General features: G+C 35.5%; 2 protein-coding genes across 2 annotated transcripts; both read right to left on the bottom strand.

Annotated features, from left to right (window-relative positions):
* Window positions 1-789: 789 nt before the first annotated feature.
* On the bottom strand, window positions 790-4956 carry LOC104879636 (receptor-like protein 46). The gene is made up of 2 exons (XM_010653173.1): window positions 4941-4956; window positions 790-2513 (listed from the first exon to the last, which is right to left on the bottom strand). Exons 1-2 carry the CDS (start codon window positions 4954-4956, stop codon window positions 790-792), a joined length of 1740 nt encoding a protein of 579 aa, XP_010651475.1.
* Window positions 4957-9225: 4269 nt separating this feature from the next.
* On the bottom strand, window positions 9226-21796 carry LOC104879638 (receptor-like protein 46). Its single transcript, XM_059737267.1, has 4 exons — window positions 21140-21796; window positions 18268-18430; window positions 10545-10635; window positions 9226-9714 (listed from the first exon to the last, which is right to left on the bottom strand). Exons 1-4 carry the CDS (start codon window positions 21765-21767, stop codon window positions 9226-9228), a joined length of 1371 nt encoding a protein of 456 aa, XP_059593250.1. The 5' UTR covers window positions 21768-21796.
* Between the last annotated feature and the right edge of the window lie 1058 nt (window positions 21797-22854).

Raw genomic sequence — 22854 nt, 5'->3', positions numbered from 1 at the left:
TGAGATATATAATTAATGATGATGAGATATATGATGTATGTGGAATGTACATCAACTTTTATATGGTAGAAGAATTCATATAAAATTTTGGAACTTCAATTATGCTTTTGACAAATTTACCCAAGATCAAGTATAATATATATAATCATAAATAATAAATTATTTAATAGAAGACTAAGGTGATGTTTGTTTTTTTACTTAATTATAAATAGAACCTTACTTAATAGTGTTAAATATTAGGTTGTTTATTTTTGTAGTATTTTATTTCTATCAAGTATTAAAAAATAAAGAAAAACCAATATGTTATTTTTACTATTTAGAAAAAGTTACATATTTTGACTTTTGCTATTTAGTAAAAAGTTTATAATAAATTATGAAAAAATAGAAAAACAAACGACCTAAATTTTGAAAACAATTGTTTTCAGCAAAAAGTAAAAAAAAAAAAAAACACCACCTAAGTAAATATATACATTATACATGAAATGACATGCATGCTAGCTTATCAAACAAAATCAAACTACATAGAAAATCCACTTTATTTCACTTTTTTATTTTACATTTCACTCACAAAGTTACTTGCTAATACTATTCAACCGAGTCTGCTTGACACAAATACTTTTACTTAACCAAAGGCCTTCGCCATCCCATGAAATTCACTGCTTGTGGAGACCGCCCCTGGATCGAATATTCTGGTTTAATTCCATCGCCTGATTGGACGTTGTGGGCGATGCCGACGGTTTGAAGGTGGTGGTAAGGTAAAATACCCGGTTAGAAATATGATTCCGATTGCTAACAAGCAGCCAACTGGTACCCAATCCATGCACCTTCCCATAAAAACCATGGCTCCTTCTGATCATGCTCCTGTGGCTTTGTCGGTGGTGGGGGCTCATCTTCAGGACATGACACATGAATTTGCATACCACACAATCCACTGTTGTTGGCATAGTAGTTTGGATCCAATACCATTGTGCCCATTTGCCCACCATCTGGGATTCGACCTGTGAGCTGATTGTTACTCACGTCTAGAATGGTGAGTTGTTGCAGCTTTGTAAGGGTTTGAGGAATTGAACCAGAGAGCTTGTTGTGGGACATGTCCAAACTCTCTATATTCTCTAAATCACCAAAACTTGTTGGTATCTTCCCGGAAAGTTTGTTGTGAGAGATGTTGAGTAGCTTCAAGGCCTTAAGAGCGCCCAACGAGGCTGGAATTTGGCCGGAGAGTTGGTTATTTGACAAGTCTAACAAGGTGTAGATGTTAAGGTTGTCGCTGGAGATACCTTGCTTTGAGTTCTTCCAATTCACTATCAAGTCCCTGAACTCCAGAGAGACTTCCACTTCTTGGCTCGACCATCTTTCAGTAAAAGTTAAAGTGATTTTCCCAAGGATTGACGATGGCAAATTTGATGCTTCAATCATTCCAACAAGGTTACGAGACTCTTTGGGGATTTCTCCGGTGAGGTTGTTACTTGAGACATCAAGAATTCTGAGGTTACTGAGGTTGAAAATACTTTCAGGGATTAAACCTTGAAAGGAGTTATTCCGGAGGTTCAAAACTTGTAGAGTGGAGATTTGGGAGAGAAAGTTTGGCAACTCACCTGTAAGATTGTTGTCCTGAAGTTCAAGGCGTTCAAGCTTGCTCAAGTTGGTCAAGTTCAAAGGTAAGCCCCCTGAAAACTTGTTTCCGCCCAATGCAAGAAATCTTGTTTCTTTAGGAAAGGTCGTTGGAACCTCTCCCGAGAAATCGTTGGAAGAGAAATCAATATAAGCTAGTTGTACTTCAGGGTAGAAAACTGGGAATGGGCCAGAAAATCTATTTCTAGATAGATCCAATAATTGTAGGTAGGGACCTTTGATGAGGGATTGAGGAATAGGCCCGGAAAAGTTGTTCTCACTCAAGGTAAGAATCCTTAGGAAGATTGCATCATCTTTGATGTTTTTAGGCAACTCCCCAGAGAAATTGTTCCTTGAGAGAGCAAGCATGCATAGATAAGACGAGAAGAAAGGACGAGGAAGAGAGCCTGTAAATTCATTATCTGATAGAATTAAACCTTTAAGTCTCATTTCAAGAAACCATTGTGGAAGTGCTCCTTGGAGTTTGTTCTTACTCAAATCCAGGAAATCAAGACCCGTTTGGGTAGAAATCCACTTTGGAAACTCTCCAACAAGACCACAAGATTTCAGAGACAAGCGAAATGGCCTGGGATTTGGTGCTATCTTCACACTGTCATTCCAAGTTAGACGGTTTCCTCCAAGATACAAATCCCGGAGGCCCTTGAAATGGAACAACCAAGATGGAATTTCTCCGGTTAGCAAGTTGTTCTGCAAGTAAAGCTTTTCCAACTTGCTTAGTTTTTGCATGGACGAGGGGATTCCACCCGTCAACCGGTTGTTACTCAACGCCAAAGTGGAGATGTTGGGTAAATTCCCAATCTCAGTGGGTATTTCCGTGGATAAATCATTGTCACTCAAGTCCAAGAATTCTAACCCCCCCTTCGACGAAACTGAAAGAAGCACTGTAACCCCCAGGCATTTAAGGGTAATTTAGGAAATTGTTATTAATAATTTAATTAGTTAATTAATTAATTTAATAAAGTGGAAGAGGGGTAAAAGTGTAATTTTACGAATAAATACCCTAGGTATAAATTAGAAATTTTATTCTTTCCCTTCTTTTCTGAATAGAGTTCCTGTTCGCAGAATTCCAGAGAACGTAAAGTTGGAGTCAGATTTCAGGGTTGAAGAACAGATCTCTATAGGTAAGATTCTAACCCCTAGTTTAATATTTTAGATTTATTGATTAATTTCAAACACATTAGATATATTTTTTTGGAAAACCCCAAATCTAGATTAGGGTTAGATTATTTTTCTTAATTCGTTTTAATATCAAATAGTGAAAATATAAGATTTTGATTTTAGTATTGGAATTTGGGAGATCTTAAGTTTTATTAGAAAAAAAAAAAAAATTTCCTTGGAAGGTTTTGATTTTAGGCTAGGGTTAATTTTATATAAAAATAAATAAATAAATATATTGTTATTTGTGGTTGAAGAGATTAGAAAATGTTAAAAAGAAAAAAAAGAAAAAAAAAGGAGAACGCGTGTGCACGGCACTGGAAGGAAGGAAGGAAAAAAAAAAAAAAAAAAAGGGGGACGTGTACTGTGCTGGAAGGAGCCTTTATATATATATATAAAGCATGATGATGGCAAATGAAAGGAAAAAAAAAACTAAACTTGCTTTGTACCCGAGACATGAGCCTTTATATATATATATATATATATATATATATATATATATATATAATAAAGCATGATGATGGAAATGAAAAAAAAAAAAAAAGTTGTTTTTTTTGGTTTGGTTTGGTGTACCCAAGACATTGAATGGCTTTTGAATTGATTAATTAAAATAATAATATTTAGTTTTAGATTTATAATTAAGATAATAGTAATAATAGATTTAGCAAAATATATATATATATATATATATATATATATATAGAGTTTTATAATGAAATAAAATTGTAATTTAATTAAATTAGTAATGTGTTATTAGAAACAAATTGGGAATTTATTAGTTTTATTTAAATAAGGAATATATTAGTTAAATTATAAATAAATAGTAATAATTGTTTCTCTTATGTTATATTAGGTGAAGAGTAGATTTTTTTTTTTTCAGAATTATTCTTCTCCCAAGCTTTCAAGGACTTCTTTTGAGGTAAGGGAAGTTAATTCAATATTTATAAAATTAAATTATTTTATATGTTATTTTGAATTGTGGAAAAGAAAATGATATTTTGTTACCATGCATGGATCAAACTGTTTTGGACTAAATATTATGTTGGAATATTTTGTTTTATTTATGATACAAAATATGGAGATATTATGTTGTGTAAATTTGAATACTTGAACAAAAACATCACTCTGGTTTATTTGGCCCTTGTCAACGGGATATAATAGTTGACTATTCGGCCCTGTCAACGGGATATAATAGTTGACCTTTACATTTCATGGTGGGAATGTATTTGATTTGGACCCCAGCCTCTAGGGGTTTGGTTAGAGGTTACTAGTACTAGTAGTGTTTGGTTCCGTCCACCAGGAACAATTTGAGGCTAGCCACCCATTTGAAAAGTCCCACCTAACTGTGCATTTGATATTTGATAACCAGAGTAATGAAACTTGAATGAATTTGATTGAATCTTATGTGAAAGTGTTTGAATTTGATATGAAATTGGTTGGTTGAATTTTGAATATATTGGTATTTTTGGAACTCTGATATTTGATGAGAAAAAAAAAATTGATATCTCCTATTTGAAATGAAAATATTTGATCCATGAATTGCATTAATATTCCTTATTGGGCTGTGAGCTCATTCCCAATTGTTGAAAATTTTCAAGTACTCTTAGTTCAGGTGAGGAGTGATGGCTAGGCTGAAGAATGGTCATCATTAGGATTTGACTTAGGATTTTATGTTGGATTTTGCTTAACTGTTAGTTATGTTCATTTGGATCATTTGATATTTGGAAATTATTTGGAAATTGAATTTTGAGGATTTTAGATTTTGTTCCGCTACTCTGAACAGGTATTTGGTAATTGGTAACATCCAGTTACAATATGATTGTTTGGGTCAGATTATACTTTAAGCCTTCGGGTTTGAGGTGTGAAATGACCATCACGCCCTTGGAGTGGGTCTTGGGGCGTGACAGAGTGGTATCAAAGCACTAGGTTGTGATCTTGATGGGAACTTGTTTAGTGTACCTTTGGGAATAGATGAGTGACGTATTAGTTTAAGTTTCAACTTCATCTAGTCTGATTCCTTTTATTCCTTACAATTCTGATTTGCTTATTTGACTTCTTAGTGACTAATTTAGTTACACCTATTGCTTTATAGGACACCATGCCACCAAGGAGACCTGCATCTTCCCAAAACAGTCAGGCTAATGACGATGTACCTCTGTGGACCCGCATTTTTCACATGCGTCCCCACTCGATCGGCGAGACTCGCTTTTTATTTGTGAAAAATTGATTTTTTTTAAAAAAAGTTGGAGTCGCCACTTATTTTATTTTTATTTTAAAGGGAAAATAAAACAAGAAAGAAAAACCCTAAAATGTGACTCCATAATTTTCGGAAAAAGCATGTCTTTGAAAAACCCGAGTCTAAGTCCGGGGATCAGGTTACTTATTGGGAAGGTACCTCTAGGAGGTAGCACCCCTCTAAGCCCTAAAGAGGTCTCTACTAACAAAGTTAAGGGAAGTGTGGCAATTAATCAGTCAATCATAGATACCTAAATAGGCTGGGTGATTTTAAAGAGTGGCATGCCAAACACAATCAAATTGCAATAAAGGTGAGTTAGGGTGCGTACCTGAACCGCTCTTCAAGCGCTATCATAAAACATAAAAGTTAGTGTAGAATTGTAGCACACGACATTTGTTTTATTCAAGCAAATCAGGCATATATCAAGATATCCAAGAATCACATCAAATATAGATATAGTCATCAATGGCATACAAGTCCATAGAGTTCTAAAAAATAGATGAGAAGAGAGCGTACCTGGATAGCAAGCTAGTACTCCTCTATGGGAATCAAGAGCATCTCAACAATAAATACGAAACAAATTCATGTATATCATCAAGAAGAATAAAAAATCAACATATCAAGCAAACAATATTGAAGTGAGTGTTATGCATGTGGGGTCCCCACCAAAGCCCTAATTAATTTCGCATGAGTTTGTTCTATGAATTCCATTGTTTGGAATCATGAATTTTAGTCATGCTTGTTGAAAATCGAGAAAATCAAGAAAATAGTTGAAAATTAAAAAAAATAGTGAAAATGCATGTCAAAAGGAAAATGACAGCAAATTTACTAAAATCTGGGTTTTATTATCTAGAAGGGATTTAAAGATGGATTTTTCAAAGCTAGAAATGTTTAGTTGAAAAAGGATTTGAAAATTCAATTTAAAACAACGAATTCCCAATCAAAGAAGCAAACAGAGGAGGAGGTGTGCACCGAGGTGACCCCACGGAGAAGAGCTTGCGAGTGCACTTGAGACTGGAATTGCATTGCTGATGCTGGATCCTTAACTACGCTTTGCTCTCTTTGGTGCCCAAATCAAAATTTCAAGTCTTTTTCCAAGCATTTTAGTCTGACAAGTTTTTCTGTGCATGAGGAAATTGTTGCTGTAATTGAAGTTGATGAAAGGCTGAGGAGACTGACCAAAGAGCTCTGCTACTGCAGAATCCTGGAGTTTGATAACCACTCTGCAATCTAGAGGTTCTATTTCATCTGTAGTTTTTCTATCTTCCTTGGATGTAACTCTTGCTCAAAAGAATAAATGACACATAGAAATCAATTTTTTTGTGCTTCATAGAACCATATCCTTCTCTCTTCAGGCGCATTGGAAATCCGAATTCTGGTTGTTAACACAGTACAATGATTGACCAAGGTGTACCATAGGCATGATATGCAAGATTCACAGGGGCGGCCTTATTGAGAGCTTTGGAATTTTTACAGTCTTTATATTTCAGCTTCAGAAAATTATCTATAACAGACAATGCTTCAATACACTGGAAAGAGTTCAAGACAGATCTGCATGTGCACCCCTGAGTGGCTCAAAGATGACCCCATCCACAACTCGAAGCCTGTAGAATTCTCCTGCAGCATCTCTGCTTCTCAGCTGCAATGAAAGGAGATATTGTCCCGGACGGACACTTCCAGCCTCAGAACTGCAATTTCCTAGATCAGATTCTCAGCAGGCTCGGGCACTAATCTTGCATTTTTGGTATCATTTTCATAATTATGATCCGTGAAAGACCTGACAGTATTCAGCTCATTCTCTGTATCCTCGGTAGTCGACCCATCACCCTCACCACTGACAGTTATTGGAAGAGTTAGAAATTCAATGAGAGGAATGTTTTGAGACTGAGCTATTGGGAACAGTTTCATGAATTCCAGACTGTCCCTCATTGACTGTGACAGAATGAAATGCTGCAGAACTCGGTTTGGCAACTCCAAGGTAAACCTCATCAGAAGCATCCCACTTTCTGGTCCATTACTGATCTGGACTGCCTCTTTAGCCACCGTTTCTCTTTCACCTCTCTTCTTATCCTTGAGTCAAGTCTATTTTTTGGTAATTCATGGGAAGTTCATCTTCGTCAGGCCTTTTCAGATCTTTGCGCTGAACTATGAAGCATAAGTGAGAAATCCACCACAATGTCCTTTTATGATGCAGATCTGGAATCACGTGGAGGCCTAAGGTAGTGTCTAAAGCAAGTGCCGTAGGTGGGAAACAGCACAGTTTGCAAAGCTGGGTATTTTCTGTACTTCTAGCATTTTAAATCTGGAAGGTCAGAATTCTTAATTCCACACCCAGCAGTTTTCCGAGATGAAGTAGTAGGCAAATGGCCTTACTGAAATGTGTGGAAGTGCCATTCCAGCAGTTGGTTTAGACTCTTCTGTGGTTTCTGGTATTTTAGAGGCCACTAAATTCTCAAATAACTAGAAATTCTGAACCTTTAAAATTTGGATGGCAAGTTGACTCTGAAGGGATCTAATTTTCTAACCAGATTGCAGAGTCTTCAAATTGTGGTTTTTTGCTTTAAGAAGCAAGTGAAACGGATTCACCACAGGATGCAAGTCTTTGACCCAGCTTTAGTGCAGAATTACTGGAACCAGCCATTGTCAAACTTCAGAGAAACAAGCTCTGCTTTGAGTTGATTCAACTCCTTCTATTTCCCCATGTTCCAAAAGCTTGCTGCCCATTAAGATTATCATCACCTGCATGATCTGGGGAACTACCACTAGTTTCAGCGAGATTGATCTTAGTTCTTCCTTTAGAATAGCCATACAAGTTCATGATAACCTCCTGCCTGAGATGCTCTTTCTGCAGTTTCACCTTAAGCTCCGACCCAGTATTTGATTCAATTTCTAAAGAAAAAGCAGAATAACTCATTCTTCTTTATTTGCGCCTGGATTCTGACTGATTCTCTTAGAACACTTCTGAATTCATCTTACCAAATGAAGAATTTTGTAAAGAAGTTGTAACAGGACCTCCAGAATTGATACCAGAGCTGTCGTTAATCCATAAACCCATCCATGGTTTTAGAGATGATCTCTTTTTTACGTACAAGGCTGTTAGTCTGATCCAGGCTTTTTACAAGTTGCATTGCCGAAGGTAGAGTTAAGAAAATCCCCAACTGTAGCATCTGTATGGAATGCAAGCTGCTCAGTCAACACCCCCATGTACATCACTGCACCAAGTCTTAAAAGAGTTGAGGACCTCAGCAGTCCGGTCTACTAAATCATCAATAGGAAGTGCGGCCTCATAAAAGCTTCTATGGATTTCAGTGTCTGCTTTACTGCCCTTTTTGAAGTGGTTGTTTGAAGGTTCTTGAGATGGAGTTTCTAGTGCAATCCTGCCTTAATCAATCATCTCTTTCAGTGTTGAACAGAATCAGATTGAAGGACAGATTCCATCTTGGCCTGGCAGGTGGCTCTTTGCTTGGTCTATTCTCTTGGCATTACCGTCTGCTGCTTCTGAACTTGACTTCTAACCCACACTTATTTCTCGTGAGTTTCTAGACACGCTGAATAATCTTCATAACCTCATCCCATCTATCTACTTTGTTCAATAAAGTAATGAAGAAACACCAAGGTGGTCATACATGTGAAGAAGAGAACCAACAGCAAGGTAATCTTGAATTTGACCAGAAGAGGGATAGCCATAGGGTTGTCCACATGAAGGTTCAGAAGGATGGCTAACTTGTGGAGGAATTGGCTGTCTACATGTGGCATCTGCTGAGTGGGAGGTACTCTCATTGCTGGTTGAGTAAGGGTGCCCTTGGTCCAAAAGATTCAAGAGATACTGAAATAGGCCTTATATCATCATCATATGTAATTTTCCTATCAGATCAGCTTTCAAGGGAAACATAAGTATATCAGCTTTATCCTGTGAAGGCCTTAGCAACTGCATACAAAAAAAAGCATCAAATATTTCCCCTCTAAAACCATATGAGACTTAAGACTGCTCTCTATAATGGTGTCAATGCTGTGAAGACTGATCTCCCAGTTTCTATGGGGCTTCATTGCCATCAGTGGCATGCCAATCTGACCACTAGTCACTTCCAACCCATCCTCAACACTCAGAATGGTATGCTCTTCAGAACCATGTAAATTTTCTAAAGAATAAATTGCTTTTGTTGAATGGGAAGCATTGCCGTCTACTGGAAAACACATCCATTTCAATTAGGAGCCTTATTCCCATGCGAGTCAAGAATTTCAAGTTTTGAAAACAGCTCGAGACCTTTTGGAATTTTACTTTCGAACTCATTTAACGATAAATTAAGGGATACCAAATTAGTCAGTTTTGTCGATGATGCTGCCATATCACCAGAAAAGGGGTTGCGACTGAAATCTAAAGACTTGATTGATTCTAACCCCGAAATTGAGTCTAAAGTTGAGTCGGAGAAGTTGTTGTCCGCTGATGACAGGTTCTTTAAATCTGCCCACTTCCTATCTGAAGCATACAAGTTTGATAATAATACATAAGGAGAAGTAGTCACAAGCTGAAGTTTTAGAAGCCATTTAGCCAAACACTCCCCAATTACAACATCTCCACGCAGTCGACTAGCAGAAAGCAAGCTCACTAGAACATATGGATCATTCCAGAAAGGGAATTTCCTCATGTACTCTTCTTTCAGTTGCACCAGTGCCAAATTATTGTTACTTCTCTATAACAGGTAGCAGCAATTGACCCATCGCGACTCTGAATATCAGGTTGTTCATAGAGCTCTCTGTATCTTTAGATTTGATATTCTGTCTTGCATCAACTGGATAATATTCACTGACAATATTGACTCCTATTTAGATGTCTTAGTGGTCTTCTTCATAACTGAAGGTCTTCTACCAATTTTCTAGGATCGATGAGGCTGCATATCTTAAATCACTCTGACAGGACCACTTCAAGCGGGGTTCACAAGCAATGAGATATTCTCTCCATAAAACTTCAGCATGTCATCTGGTTACCTGTCCCGTTTCTACACGCTTCTCACACGATCGACCCCGATTCATAAAATAAGCTCCAGTTATGGAGTGTTAGCGGGACCCAAAGCTGAAGAAATTCAGACCACATATTCACCACTTTTCTGGTAACCCATGTCTCAACCAATGTAAAGCTTCCAAATTTCGGTATCAGAGTTTCAGCAGGCATTATCACTTGGTGAAGCACTTACGATTATGCACCCAAAATCCCTCATAAAGAACAGAGGGATGCAACCGAGAAAACAGAGTATAAAGAACGAAAACAACACACAGAAAAAATAAATAAATAAAACTGAGGAACTCATGAAAGCCTTATTTCAAATTTCATTCAATAGGCTCGGATCGGTGGGAGGATGATCAGGAACAGATTCGAGGCAAACTAGCAAATAACCAATATCAACAAACAATTTTGTGGCCCTCTTCGTCCATACCAAAGAACATTGTATTAAACATTAAAACGAACATACAGAAGAAAAATCAAATATGGGTAAGAATTCCAAAAGTAACGAGAGAAAAATACCTGGATGATCTCGATTGCACTTGCTCCTTTCCTGCTCCTTTGTGCTTTCTCCTCAAAAATCCTCAGAATTTCTCCCAATCCTCCAATGCGTCTGCCATCGAAAAAGAATCCTCCTCTCACAATCCAGAAAAGCTCTCTTTTTTCCTTCCTCTCCTAAAAAAAATCTCCTCCAATGCGTCGTCCTCCCCCTCCTCCAGTGCGTCTGCCAGTCCCCCTTTTCTCCCTCCTGTGCACCTATCCCTCTGACCCTCCAAAGAATCCCCCCTTGCTTTCCATGTATCTCCGTCCATGGAGATTGCATCTCTCTAAAAAATCCTTTTTGTATGGAAGTTTCCATATATTCTTCTATGGGCAGCAACCTTCCTTTTCCTCATGGCTGTGTCTTCCCTATATGCATGGTGGAGGTAACTTTATAAAATAATGCAGCTGTCACTTTCCTTTCTCTAAAATTTTGGTGATCTTCCCTCCAAATAGATGACAACCGTTTCCTCATGCAAAAAATAAAATAAAAATAAAATAAAATAAAGATTAAAATTAATAAATATCATGAAATTGAAAATCAAGAGAAATTTAAATCACGCACCTAAAAAAATAAAAAATAAAAAATAATTAAAGCAAAAAATAAAAGTCAACCACATGCAAGCCATGCGAGCCATGAAACCACCAAAAATATGAGTCATGCAACCATGCAAAAACACGAGCCACGCAACTATGCGAAAATACGAGTCATGCAACCATACAAACCATGCAGAAACATCTAAAGGTGACCTAGGGTGCCTAAATGGGCCTAGAGTGCCCAAGTGGATCTAGGGTGCCTAAATGAGCTACCCTAAAAGCTATCCTAAAAATGAATGAAAAGCCTAAGTCTAAATTAGGGTTGCCAATGATCACAATAAGGGGTCAGATAATCCCTCAACCAAAGTTTCTGAGGTGACTCAAAAAAAAGGTAAGTGGTATGAGTAGCCATGGGCCACCAAGGAACTACTGTGGAGCACTGAAAATGAATTTAAAGACATGTGCTAAAGGAACAAAATTGAGGGTCTACAACCTCCAGTTGAGGGTTTGCCTCCCGTGAGTGCAGAAGGGATCTATAGGTATCTTGGGACACTAGCTGGTTTAGTTGAACGCCAAGCTCGAGCTGTTGGGACTAATGTTCAGGGACAGTCTTCATCTTCTAGGGGTAGCTCTTTTGATGACTTCAAGAAATTGGGTCCTCCTTACTTTTCTGGTGCTACAGATCCCACAGAGGCAAAGGCTTGGATCCTTAAGATGGAGAAATTCTTTGGTGTCATAGATTGCTCTGAGGAGCAAAAAGCCTCTTATGCAGCTTTTATGTTAGATAAAGAGGCAGATCATTGGTGGCGTATGACTAGGAGACTTTTGGAGGATCAGGGACCCATAACATGGAGACAATTTAGGGAGGCTTTCTACAAGAAGTATTTCCCTGACAGTGTTAGGCGGCAGAAGATGGGAGAGTTTATTTGTTTGGAACAGGGGGATATGACTGTGGCTCAATATGAGGCCAAATTTACAGAGTTATCACGTTTTTCCCCACAGTTGATTGCTACAGAGGAGGAAAAGACATTAAAGTTTCAGGATGGCTTGAAGCCTTATTTGAAGAACAAGATATCTATTCTGAAGCTTGGTGTTTATTCAGAGGTTGTTGACAGAGCCCTTATAGCAGAGAAAGATAATGAGGAGCTTCATCAGTATAGAGAACAACAAAGGAAACGAAATAGGAGTGATGGTGCTCATGGTAATCAAGCACAGCGAAGGTCTACATCAGGAAGAAATCAGAATAAAGGGAAGACAACGCAGAATTTAGATGGGGCTTGTCCTACTTGTGGTAAGAAGCATGGGGGTAGGCCATGCTATAGAGAGACTGGAGCTTGCTTTGGTTGTGGGAAGCAAGGACATTTGATCAGAGATTGTCCAGAGAATAGGAAGTTCATCACTGGGAAGCCTAAAGAGGAAAATAAGGAGGATAAACAGAAACCCAAAGCCCAAGGACGGGTGTTTGCTATGACTCATCGAGATGCTCAGGCCACTTCTGATGTGGTGACAGGTACTCTCCGAATCCACACCTTATTTGCTAGAGTCTTGATTGATCCTGGATCAACACACTCTTTTGTTTCAGTATCTTTTGCTGGTTTGTTGGGTTTGCCTGTTGCTAGCATGGACTTTGATTTGATTGTTGCTACTCCTGTGGGAGATTCTGTTGTGGCCAGTAGAATGCTTAGAAATTGTATTGTGATGATTGGTTATAGGGAAATGCCAGTTGATTTAGTACTCCTTGACCTTCAGGATTTTGATGTGATTTTGGGTATGGATTGGTTAGCTTCCTACCATGCCTCTGTTGACTGTTTTGAGAAAAGAGTGACATTTAGTATTCCTGGTCAGCCTAAGTTTAGCTTTGAAGGGAAGCATGTGGACAGACCACTGCGTATGATCTCAGCCTTGCGAGCTAGTAGCTTGCTCAAGAAGGGTTGCCAAGGATTTTTGGCGAGTGTGATGAGTAATGAAAGTGATTTGAAGTTGGAAGACATACCCATAGTAAGGGAGTATCCTGATGTCTTTCCAGAGGATTTGCCTGGCTTGCCACCAGAGAGAGAGGTGGAGTTCACCATTGATCTGGTACCAGGAACAGGTCCTATGTCTAAGGCCCCATACAGGATGGCACCTGTGGAGCTTAAGGAGTTGAAAGTTCAGCTTCAAGAGTTATTAGACAAGGGTTTTATCAGGCCTAGTGTTTCGCCTTGGGGAGCTCCTGTTCTATTTGTGAAAAAGAAGGATGGCTCAATGATACTTTGCATTGACTATAGGGAGTTGAATAAGGTGACAGTGAGGAACAAGTATCCCCTTCCTCGGATTGATGATTTGTTTGATCAGCTACAAGGTGCTTGTGTGTTCTCTAAGATAGATCTTCGATCGGGTTATCACCAGTTGAGGGTTAGAGGGGAAGATGTACCCAAGACTGCTTTTCGAACTAGGTATGGGCACTATGAGTTTCTTGTTATGCCTTTTGGTTTGACTAATGCACCTGCTGCTTTTATGGACTTGATGAATAGGGTATTCAAACCCTATTTGGATCAGTTTGTGGTGGTTTTTATAGATGACATCTTGGTATACTCAAGAAGTAGAGAGGAGCATGAGGGTCATTTGAGTATTGTATTACAGACCCTCAGAGATAAGCAGTTGTATGCTAAACTGAAGAAGTGTGAGTTTTGGTTAGACCGAATTTCTTTCCTTGGGCATGTGGTAAGTAATGATGGCATCTCAGTTGACCCTGGCAAGGTAGATGCTGTAGCTAATTGGAGAAGACCTAGTACTGTGACTGAGATTCGAAGTTTCTTGGGACTTGCTGGTTACTATAGGCGGTTTATAGAAGGGTTCTCTAAGATTGCCCTACCTTTAACTAAGTTGACACAGAAGGGAGTTAAGTTTGAGTGGTCTGATGATTGTGAATGTAGCTTCCAAGAGTTGAAGAATAGATTAGTGTCAGTTCCTATTTTGACTATCCCTTCAGGTTCAGGAGGATTTGTGGTGTATAGTGATGCCTCTCATCAGGGTTTGGGTTGTGTTCTTATGCAGCATGGAAGAGTTGTAGCTTATGCTTCTAGACAGTTGAAGCCTTATGAAAGGAATTACCCTACTCATGATTTGGAGTTAGCTGCTGTGGTTTTTGCACTTAAAATTTGGAGACATTTTCTTTTTGGTGAAACTTGTGAGATATTCACAGATCATAAGAGTTTGAAGTATCTATTTTCCCAAAAGGAGTTGAACATGAGACAGAGAAGATGGATAGAACTACTTAAGGACTATGATTGTATTATTCAGTATCATCCTGGGAAGGCGAATGTTGTAGCTGATGCCTTGAGTAGGAAGTCAGTTGGTTCTCTAGCAGCTATTAGAGGTTGTCAAAGGCAGTTACTTGAAGAGTTGAGGAGTTTACAAGTCCACTTTCGAGTTATGGGCTTAGGAGCACTTGTAGCAAATTTCAGAGTACAACCAGACTTAGTTGGGAGAATTAAGACCCTACAAAAGAATGATTCCCGATTAGTGCAAGTTATGGAGGAAGTTAAGAGGGGCAGTAAGCCTGATTTTGTTTTGTCAGATGATAAGATCTTGAGATTTGGGACTAGACTTTGTGTCCCAAATGATGAAGACTTAAGGAGGGAGCTTTTAGAGGAAGCTCATTGTTCCAAGTTTGCAATCCACCCAGGAGGGACAAAGATGTACAAGGATTTGAGGCAAAACTATTGGTGGTCAGGTATGAAGCGTGATATTGCACAATTTGTGGCTCAGTGTTTAATGTGTCAACAGGTGAAGGCTGAACATCAGCGACCAGCAGGGTCTTTGCAGCCACTTGCTATTCCTGAGTGGAAGTGGGAGCATATTACCATGGATTTTGTGATAGGATTGCCAAGAACCTTAGGGGGTAATAATGCTATTTGGGTGATTGTTGATCGGTTGACAAAGTCTGCTCACTTTTTGCCTATGAAAGTCAACTTTTCTTTAGATCGTTTAGCTTCTCTTTATGTGAAGGAGATTGTGAGAATGCATGGAGTACCAGTTTCTATAGTGTCTGACAGAGATCCTCGTTTCACTTCTAGATTCTGGCATAGTCTACAAAAAGCTTTGGGCACTAAGTTGAGTTTTAGTACTGCTTTCCATCCTCAAACTGATGGCCAATCAGAAAGGGTAATTCAGGTTTTGGAAGACTTGTTGAGAGCTTGTATTTTGGACCTGCAAGGTAATTGGGATGATCATTTGCCTTTAGTAGAGTTTGCCTATAACAATAGTTTTCAAGCTAGCATTGGGATGACACCTTTTGAGGCATTGTATGGTAGGAAATGTCGATCTCCTATCTGTTGGAATGATGTTGGAGAAAGGAAACTATTGGGGCCTGAACTTGTGCAGTTGACTGTTGAAAAAGTTGCTTTGATTAAAGAAAGATTAAAAGCAGCTCAAAGTAGACATAAGAGTTATGCTGATCAGCGTAGGCGAGATTTGGAGTTTGAGGTGGGTGATCATGTGTTCTTGAAAGTTTCACCTATGAAGTCTGTGATGAGATTTGGGAGAAAAGGAAAACTTAGTCCTCGTTTTGTGGGTCCGTTTGAAATATTAGAAAGAGTAGGCACTTTGGCATATAAAGTAGCCTTACCCCCAAGCCTGTCTAAGGTTCATAATGTGTTTCATGTTTCGACTCTAAGGAAGTATATTTATGATCCTTCTCATGTTGTGGAGTTGGAGCCTATTCAAATTTTTGAGGACTTGACCTATGAAGAGGTACCCGTTCAAATTGTGGATGTGATGGATAAGGTACTACGACATGCTGTTGTCAAGTTGGTAAAGGTCCAGTGGAGCAATCATAGTATCCGAGAGGCCACTTGGGAGTTAGAAGAAGAGATGAGAGAAAAGCATCCTCAGTTATTCCAAGACTCAAGTATGTCAAGTTTAGAGGACTAAACTTTTGTTAAGGAGGGGAGGATGTAACGCCCAGGCATTTCTTTTAAGGGTAATTTAGGAAATTGTTATTAATAATTTAATTAGTTAATTAATTAATTTAATAAAGTGGAAGAGGGGTAAAAGTGTAATTTTACGAATAAATACCCTAGGTATAAATTAGAAATTTTATTCTTTCCCTTCTTTTCTGAATAGAGTTCCTGTTCGCAGAATTCCAGAGAACGTAAAGTTGGAGTCAGATTTCAGGGTTGAAGAATAGATCTCTATAGGTAAGATTCTAACCCCTAGTTTAATATTTTAGATTTATTGATTAATTTCAAACACATTAGATATATTTTTTTGGAAAACCCCAAATCTAGATTAGGGTTAGATTATTTTTCTTAATTCGTTTTAATATCAAATAGTGAAAATATAAGATTTTGATTTTAGTATTGGAATTTGGGAGATCTTAAGTTTTATTAGAAAAAAAAAAAAATTTCCTTGGAAGGTTTTGATTTTAGGCTAGGGTTAATTTTATATAAAAATAAATAAATAAATATATTGTTATTTGTGGTTGAAGAGATTAGAAAATGTTAAAAAAAAAAAAAAAAAAAAAAAAAAAGAGGGAGAACGCGTGTGCACAGCACTGGAAGGAAGGAAGGAAAAAAAAAAGAAAAATGGGAGACGTGTACTGTGCTGGAAGGAGCCTTTATATATATATATATATATATATATATATATATATATATATATATATATAAAGCATGATGATGGCAAATGAAAGGAAAAAAAAAACTAAACTTGCTTTGTACCCGAGACATGAGCCTTTATATATATATATATATATATATATATATATATATAATAAAGCATGATGATGGAAATGAAAAAAAAAAAAAAAAGTTGTTTTTTTTGGTTTGGTTTGGTGTACCCGAGACATTGAGTGGCTTTTGAATTGATTAATTAAAATAATAATATTTAGTTTTAGATTTATAATTAAGATAATAGTAATAATAGATTTAGCAATATATATATATATATATATATATATATATATATATATATATATAGAGTTTTATAATGAAATAAAATTGTAATTTAATTAAATTAGTAATGTGTTATTAGAAACAAATTGGGAATTTATTAGTTTTATTTAAATAAGGAATAGATTAGTTAAATTATAAATAAATAGTAATAATTGTTTCTCTTATGTTATATTAGGTGAATAGTAGATTTTTTTTTTTTCAGAATTATTCTTCTCCCAAGCTTTCAAGGACTTCTTTTGAGGTAAGGGAAGTTAATTCAATATTTATAAAATTAAATTATTTTATATGTTATTTTGAATTGTGGAAAAGAAAATGATATTTTGTTACCATGCATGGATCAAACTGTTTTGGACTAAATATTATGTTGGAATATTTTGTTTTATTTATGATACAAAATATGGAGATATTATGTTGTGTAAATTTGAATACTTGAACAAAAACATCACTCTGGTTTATTTGGCCATTGTCAACGGGATATAATAGTTGACTATTCGGCCCTGTCAACGGGATATAATAGTTGACCTTTACATTTCATGGTGGGAATGTATTTGATTTGGACCCCAGCCTCTAGGGGTTTGGTTAGAGGTTACTAGTACTAGTAGTGTTTGGTTCCGTCCACCAGGAACAATTTGAAGCTAGTCACCCATTTGAAAAGTCCCACCTAATAGGGCATTTGATATTTGATAACCAAAGTAATGAAACTTGAATGAATTTGATTGAATCTTATGTGAAAGTGTTTGAATTTGATATGAAATTGGTTGGTTGAATTTTGAATATATTGGTATTTTTGGAACTCTGATATTTGATGAGAAAAAAAAAATTTGATATCTCCTATTTGAAATGAAAATATTTGATCCATGAATTGCATTAATATTCCTTATTGGGCTGTGAGCTCATTCCCAATTGTTGAAAATTTTCAGGTACTCTTAGTTCGGGTGAGGAGTGATGGCTAGGCTGAAGAATGGTCATCATTAGGATTTGACTTAGGATTTTATGTTAGATTTTGTTTAACTGTTAGTTATGTTCATTTGGATCATTTGATATTTGGAAATTATTTGGAAATTGAATTTTGAGGATTTTAGATTTTGTTCCGCTACTCTGAACAGGTATTTGGTAATTGGTAACATCCAGTTACAATATGATTGTTTGGGTCAGATTATACTTTAAGCCTTCGGGTTTGAGGTGTGAAATGACCGTCACGCCCTTGGAGTGGGTCTTGGGGCGTGACAAGCATAGCTGAAAATCTGTTACCTGAGAGGGATAACGCCCGCAAACTTGAGAGGTTTCCAATTTCTGCAAGGACTTTTCCACTAAGAGAATTATCATCCAAATAGAGATACTGAAGAAGTGGTAAGTGAAAGAGCTGAGGAGGAATAGATCCACTGAAGTTATTCCCTGTCATATATAGACCAACCAAATCGCTGAGATTAGCAAACCCAACGGATTTCACCTTGTATGTTGTTATCTGATAATTATATTTTAAGATGGTAAATGTTATATATAATTACTATTAAACTATTTATACACTTTGTAATTGTGTTATATCAAGTATAATTGTAATTCAATGCTACTTGGTTGGAGTATGTCAAGTATTTCTTATTACCCCAAAGGTATAAGATTTATAATTCGAACCGAAGTATTATGAGTGATTGTTAAAACTAATAATGTATGGCTTATTAAGAATGTTTATATTATTAACGGGAGTGATAAGTACCATGAAATATGGTTACCTGAAGAGTTATAATAAAATTGTTTTTAACTTTATAACTTTTAAAGACGTTGCTTACTATTGACGAAGGTTAAAGTTAGTAAATAACAACTAAATGATCAATCACTCTTAAATTAATGAAGTTAGTCGGATCTTTTATATATTAGGAATGACATAAATTTATATATATTTACAAGGGGAAAAATATATTATTCCAGGTATCGATATTATAACCACATAATAAGATCTTTCAAGCTAGAAGTTTAGCATGAAATGTTTGATTTCTAGTTTATTTGATACTTCAAGTTTGTTTCTCAAAGTAAAATGTGAGCCAAGTGGGAGAATATCATATTTTCGTTAAGTGGCTCATATTTAATGATTAAATTTAAGAGATGAATTTGAAGTTATCAATTAAAACTACTATTGAAAGTCAATTTCGATATACAAATTTTAATATTCCTTTGTAATATCTTAAACTTTATGATATCATAATGTTCTTTGGATTTAAGAAAATCACTATCATTAAGTGAATATATCCAAAGATCAATAGGATAAGACTTATTTTTTATATTGGTAATGTCTTGTTAGTTATTATTGGATTTCTATTTATTGCATTAGATTGTGAAATAAAATCTCAAAATTTAATGGTAAAATATATAAAAGAGACAATATTATGTGATGAGATAACATATCCTATGTGAAGTTACATGAATTGTTAGATTGTCTCACAAAGTATATATATTTAAAGGTTTTTGAGATATTTGATGGATTGAAAGTGTTATGAGAGAGGAACCTTAATGTTGCATCCTTTTTATTTAATTTTAGATTTAAGTATGTTGAATGATAGTTGAAAGTCTACTTTTGTTATTTGTTCCTATTAATGAAAGATTATGCAAATGAACAATATTATGGAAAAGACATGACCGTCTTCCATCCAAATATGTATTGTGGCATAATGTGTCACAAATTATGAATTATGGTTGTGGAATATTATTTTGGGACTTGAATTTGTTGACTTTATTGCCAAGTTGCTAAAAATAATAGGTTCGTACGTTGTCACTTTTCTTTCAACAACAAATATTTTATGATCATTGGGATATAAGGTTAAGGTTTTATTTATATGATGAGATAATTAAAAGACAAGAGTGTTAAATTAATTGATTGCATGTTATGGTTGAAGACCTAATGATGAAAGAAATGCTACTAAGATATTGAATACCATGAGGAAATTATGAGTCTTAGGTGGTGTTTGTTTTTTAACTGAATAGAAAAAACCAAAATATTTAGTTTTTTCTATTAAGTTAAAAGCAACCTGTTGACATCGTTCAATATAACTAAAGTGAACTTGTTATCAAAATGTTCAATTAAGTTATATTGAACGATGTCAATAAATTACTTTTATTTTAATAGAAAAAACCAAATATTTTGACTTTTTTTATTTAGTCAAAAAATAAACATCACCTTAGACACATTACAATATTGATCACACGATGATGATTATTTTTCAAATACTCTAGAGCTTTATTATATGTTTATGAAATTTCCTCATATTTGTTTTGTATACATAATTGCAAACATATTAATGTAAAAAGGAAAGTCTTTGACAAAGACATTATTATGGATTATTATTTTACTTCTCATTTACAAGTCATGTTAAATGGGAGCTAATTGTGTAGTACATGGGAGGGACTATATTGAAATAGTGATGTACAATCGTCAGGATTCTCATTAGTTAATTATAATTATAATTTATGATGTGATCAAATAAGAGTGTTTTAGTTTCATGTTTTAGGCATTATGTTTTATTTATTAAGTCATGAAAGTATATCACATGGGCCATGTATATCATTATGTAATATTTATTCAAATATCAAAGTAAATATTATGATTTAATAGATAATAAAGTTAAAATCCTATTGGTCACTTTTTGAGAAGTTAGTTTCTTAAATTGAAGGTACTTTAATGAAAAGTGAACTTCCAATTTTATAAAAAAAAGTAGTTCTATCTCCAATTTACAATATAAGTGTTCTATCTCCATCAATAATATGTATAAAAAAAAAAACTTAAAAAGAGTGAAAGGGTTAAGGGAGAGAAACATAATTTCTATTTTTTACTATGCTTATTGTTTTGGTCTCTTAAAAAATTCCCTATCGATTTTATTTTTTTCCTCAATAATAAAACTAAGAAAATCATATCATTATAAAATTCTTGACTATTATGATTTGTGTAAAATTAGGGTCTGATATGCATGATTTGTTCAACCCCGGAGATGTTGGGTAAATTCCTAATCTCTTTGGGTATTTCCATGGATAAATCATTGTGACTCAAGTCCAATAATTCTAAGTACCCCTTCAAAGACAAAACTGAAAGAAACATGCCATCTGAGAATCTGTTACCTGAGAGGGATAACACCTGCAACCTTGAGAGGTTTCCAATTTCTTCAGGGATTTTTCCACTAAGAGAATTACCATCCAAAGAGAGATCCTGAAGAAGTGGTAAGTGAAAGAGCTGAGGAGGAATGGATCCACTGAAGTTATTCCACGACAAATCTAGGTCAACCAAATTGCTGAGATTAGCAAATCCAACTGCCGGGATTTCACCTTGTATGTTGGTGAATGTGATGCCAAGCTTCTCCAAGCTTCTGATGTGAAAAATGGGTGCCAAGATAGTGGACGGCAGCGGGGGCTCTGGAGACGGATAAATAGCAAGGCCGTCCAGATTGAGAGAAATGACAACCCTTGAAGTTGAATTTGGAGAATCATTGCAGTCAACCCACGACCATCGACAGCAACTTGAACTTGAATTCCATGACTGCAACTCAAAATTGGAACTGCTGAATGAAGTAGTAGCAGCAAGGATGGAGGACTTAAACTGGAGCAGAGCTTGCTTTTGGTCTTCAGGACAAGATAGACAAGGCAAGAAGAAGAAGAAAAAGCTTAAGAAGGAAAGCAGTGGGCATGGCCTCGCCATGGATGAGTTTCTTACTTTCTTTGCCGGTGAATTAATGGAGGTGACAGTAAGCATCTGATGACGGTGATGAATATAAAGACATGGCAAAGCCCATTGGCTTGGAATGCTAGGTGACTTTTGAGTTGACTTCTAATGCTAGGCTTTTTAAGTCATGTTTTCAATTTATTTAATATCAAAAGTGTGATCCAAAGTATTAAATCTCTAGAAAAACAAAAGAAATAAAAAATAATATTTAAAATGTATAACCAAATGTAAGATAATATTAACAAGAAGATTTTAATTAATGTAACATTTCATACAAGTATCCATCTTTGGACTCATATTTTATTATGTTCATTTCATGAAAATTTTATGTATGCTACATTTTTTTTGTTACAATTAGTTTGGCATAATATTTGATGGTTCCAAGTTTCAGGTTAGGAAGGATAATTTTTTTTTTTTGGATATTTTAAAGTAAAATTAAAATAATTAATTCGCTAAATTTTAGATTCAATTTATTTCTAGTACTATAAATATTCAAATTATGTCGCTTTTATGCTCCCAACCTCATGCTACTAAATAATTTCTTGTTATATTTACTAAAATTTTTTAGACAAATTAATTGAGTTGTGTGTGAAAAAGGAAGAAATATGGATATTAAAACACCTGTGTTTTTTTTTTTTTTTTTTCATGGGAAAGTTTTTTGCAAGCTGTGAAATGTCCATTATCATTCATGACTGTCAGTCAAGATGAAGAAAAAGTTTTGTGGATAAAGAGATGACAAAGATATTTGTAGCATCCGACTTTGACTTTCTCGAAGATAATTATAAATAATAAATATATCATGTTATATAATATTTAATATACATATTTTCTTAAAATGATGATACCACACTCTTTATTTTATAATTACTAAGAACAATTTTTGACATAACATTTTATGGTTCCAATTTCTCAGCTAGGATGTTCAAACTTTTTTTTTTTTCATCTTTTATTGAAAACCAAAATAATTAATTCATTGAAATTTTAACTGGTTTTTGATTAAAAAAGAGTTTGAAAAAAATTAAGGCTCTATTTGATAGTGAATTTAAAAATTATTTACTACTTTTTTTTTTTACCAATTTTCAAGATTTGAAAATCTACTTGATATATGAAAATAACC

The sequence above is a fragment of the Vitis vinifera genome, chromosome 6 (assembly GCF_030704535.1).
Source record: "Vitis vinifera cultivar Pinot Noir 40024 chromosome 6, ASM3070453v1".
In the NCBI taxonomy this organism is placed as follows: Eukaryota; Viridiplantae; Streptophyta; class Magnoliopsida; order Vitales; family Vitaceae; genus Vitis; species Vitis vinifera.
The sequence above is the reverse complement of the archived record's forward strand: the minus strand, read 5'-3'. Positions and strand labels throughout refer to the sequence as shown.

Coding starts and splice junctions, on each gene's coding strand:
- LOC104879638 (XM_059737267.1), bottom strand. CDS start 21,767: ATGCTTACTGTCACCTCCATTAATTCACCGGCAAAGAAAGTAAGAAAC. Junction 18,431..21,139: donor GCAGGTGTTATCCCTCTCAG/GTAACAGATTCT, acceptor TATATATGACAG/GGAATAACTTCAGTGGATCT. Junction 10,636..18,267: donor GGTAACAGATTTTCAGCTAT/GCTTGTCACGCC, acceptor TTTCGATGGCAG/ACGCATTGGAGGATTGGGAG.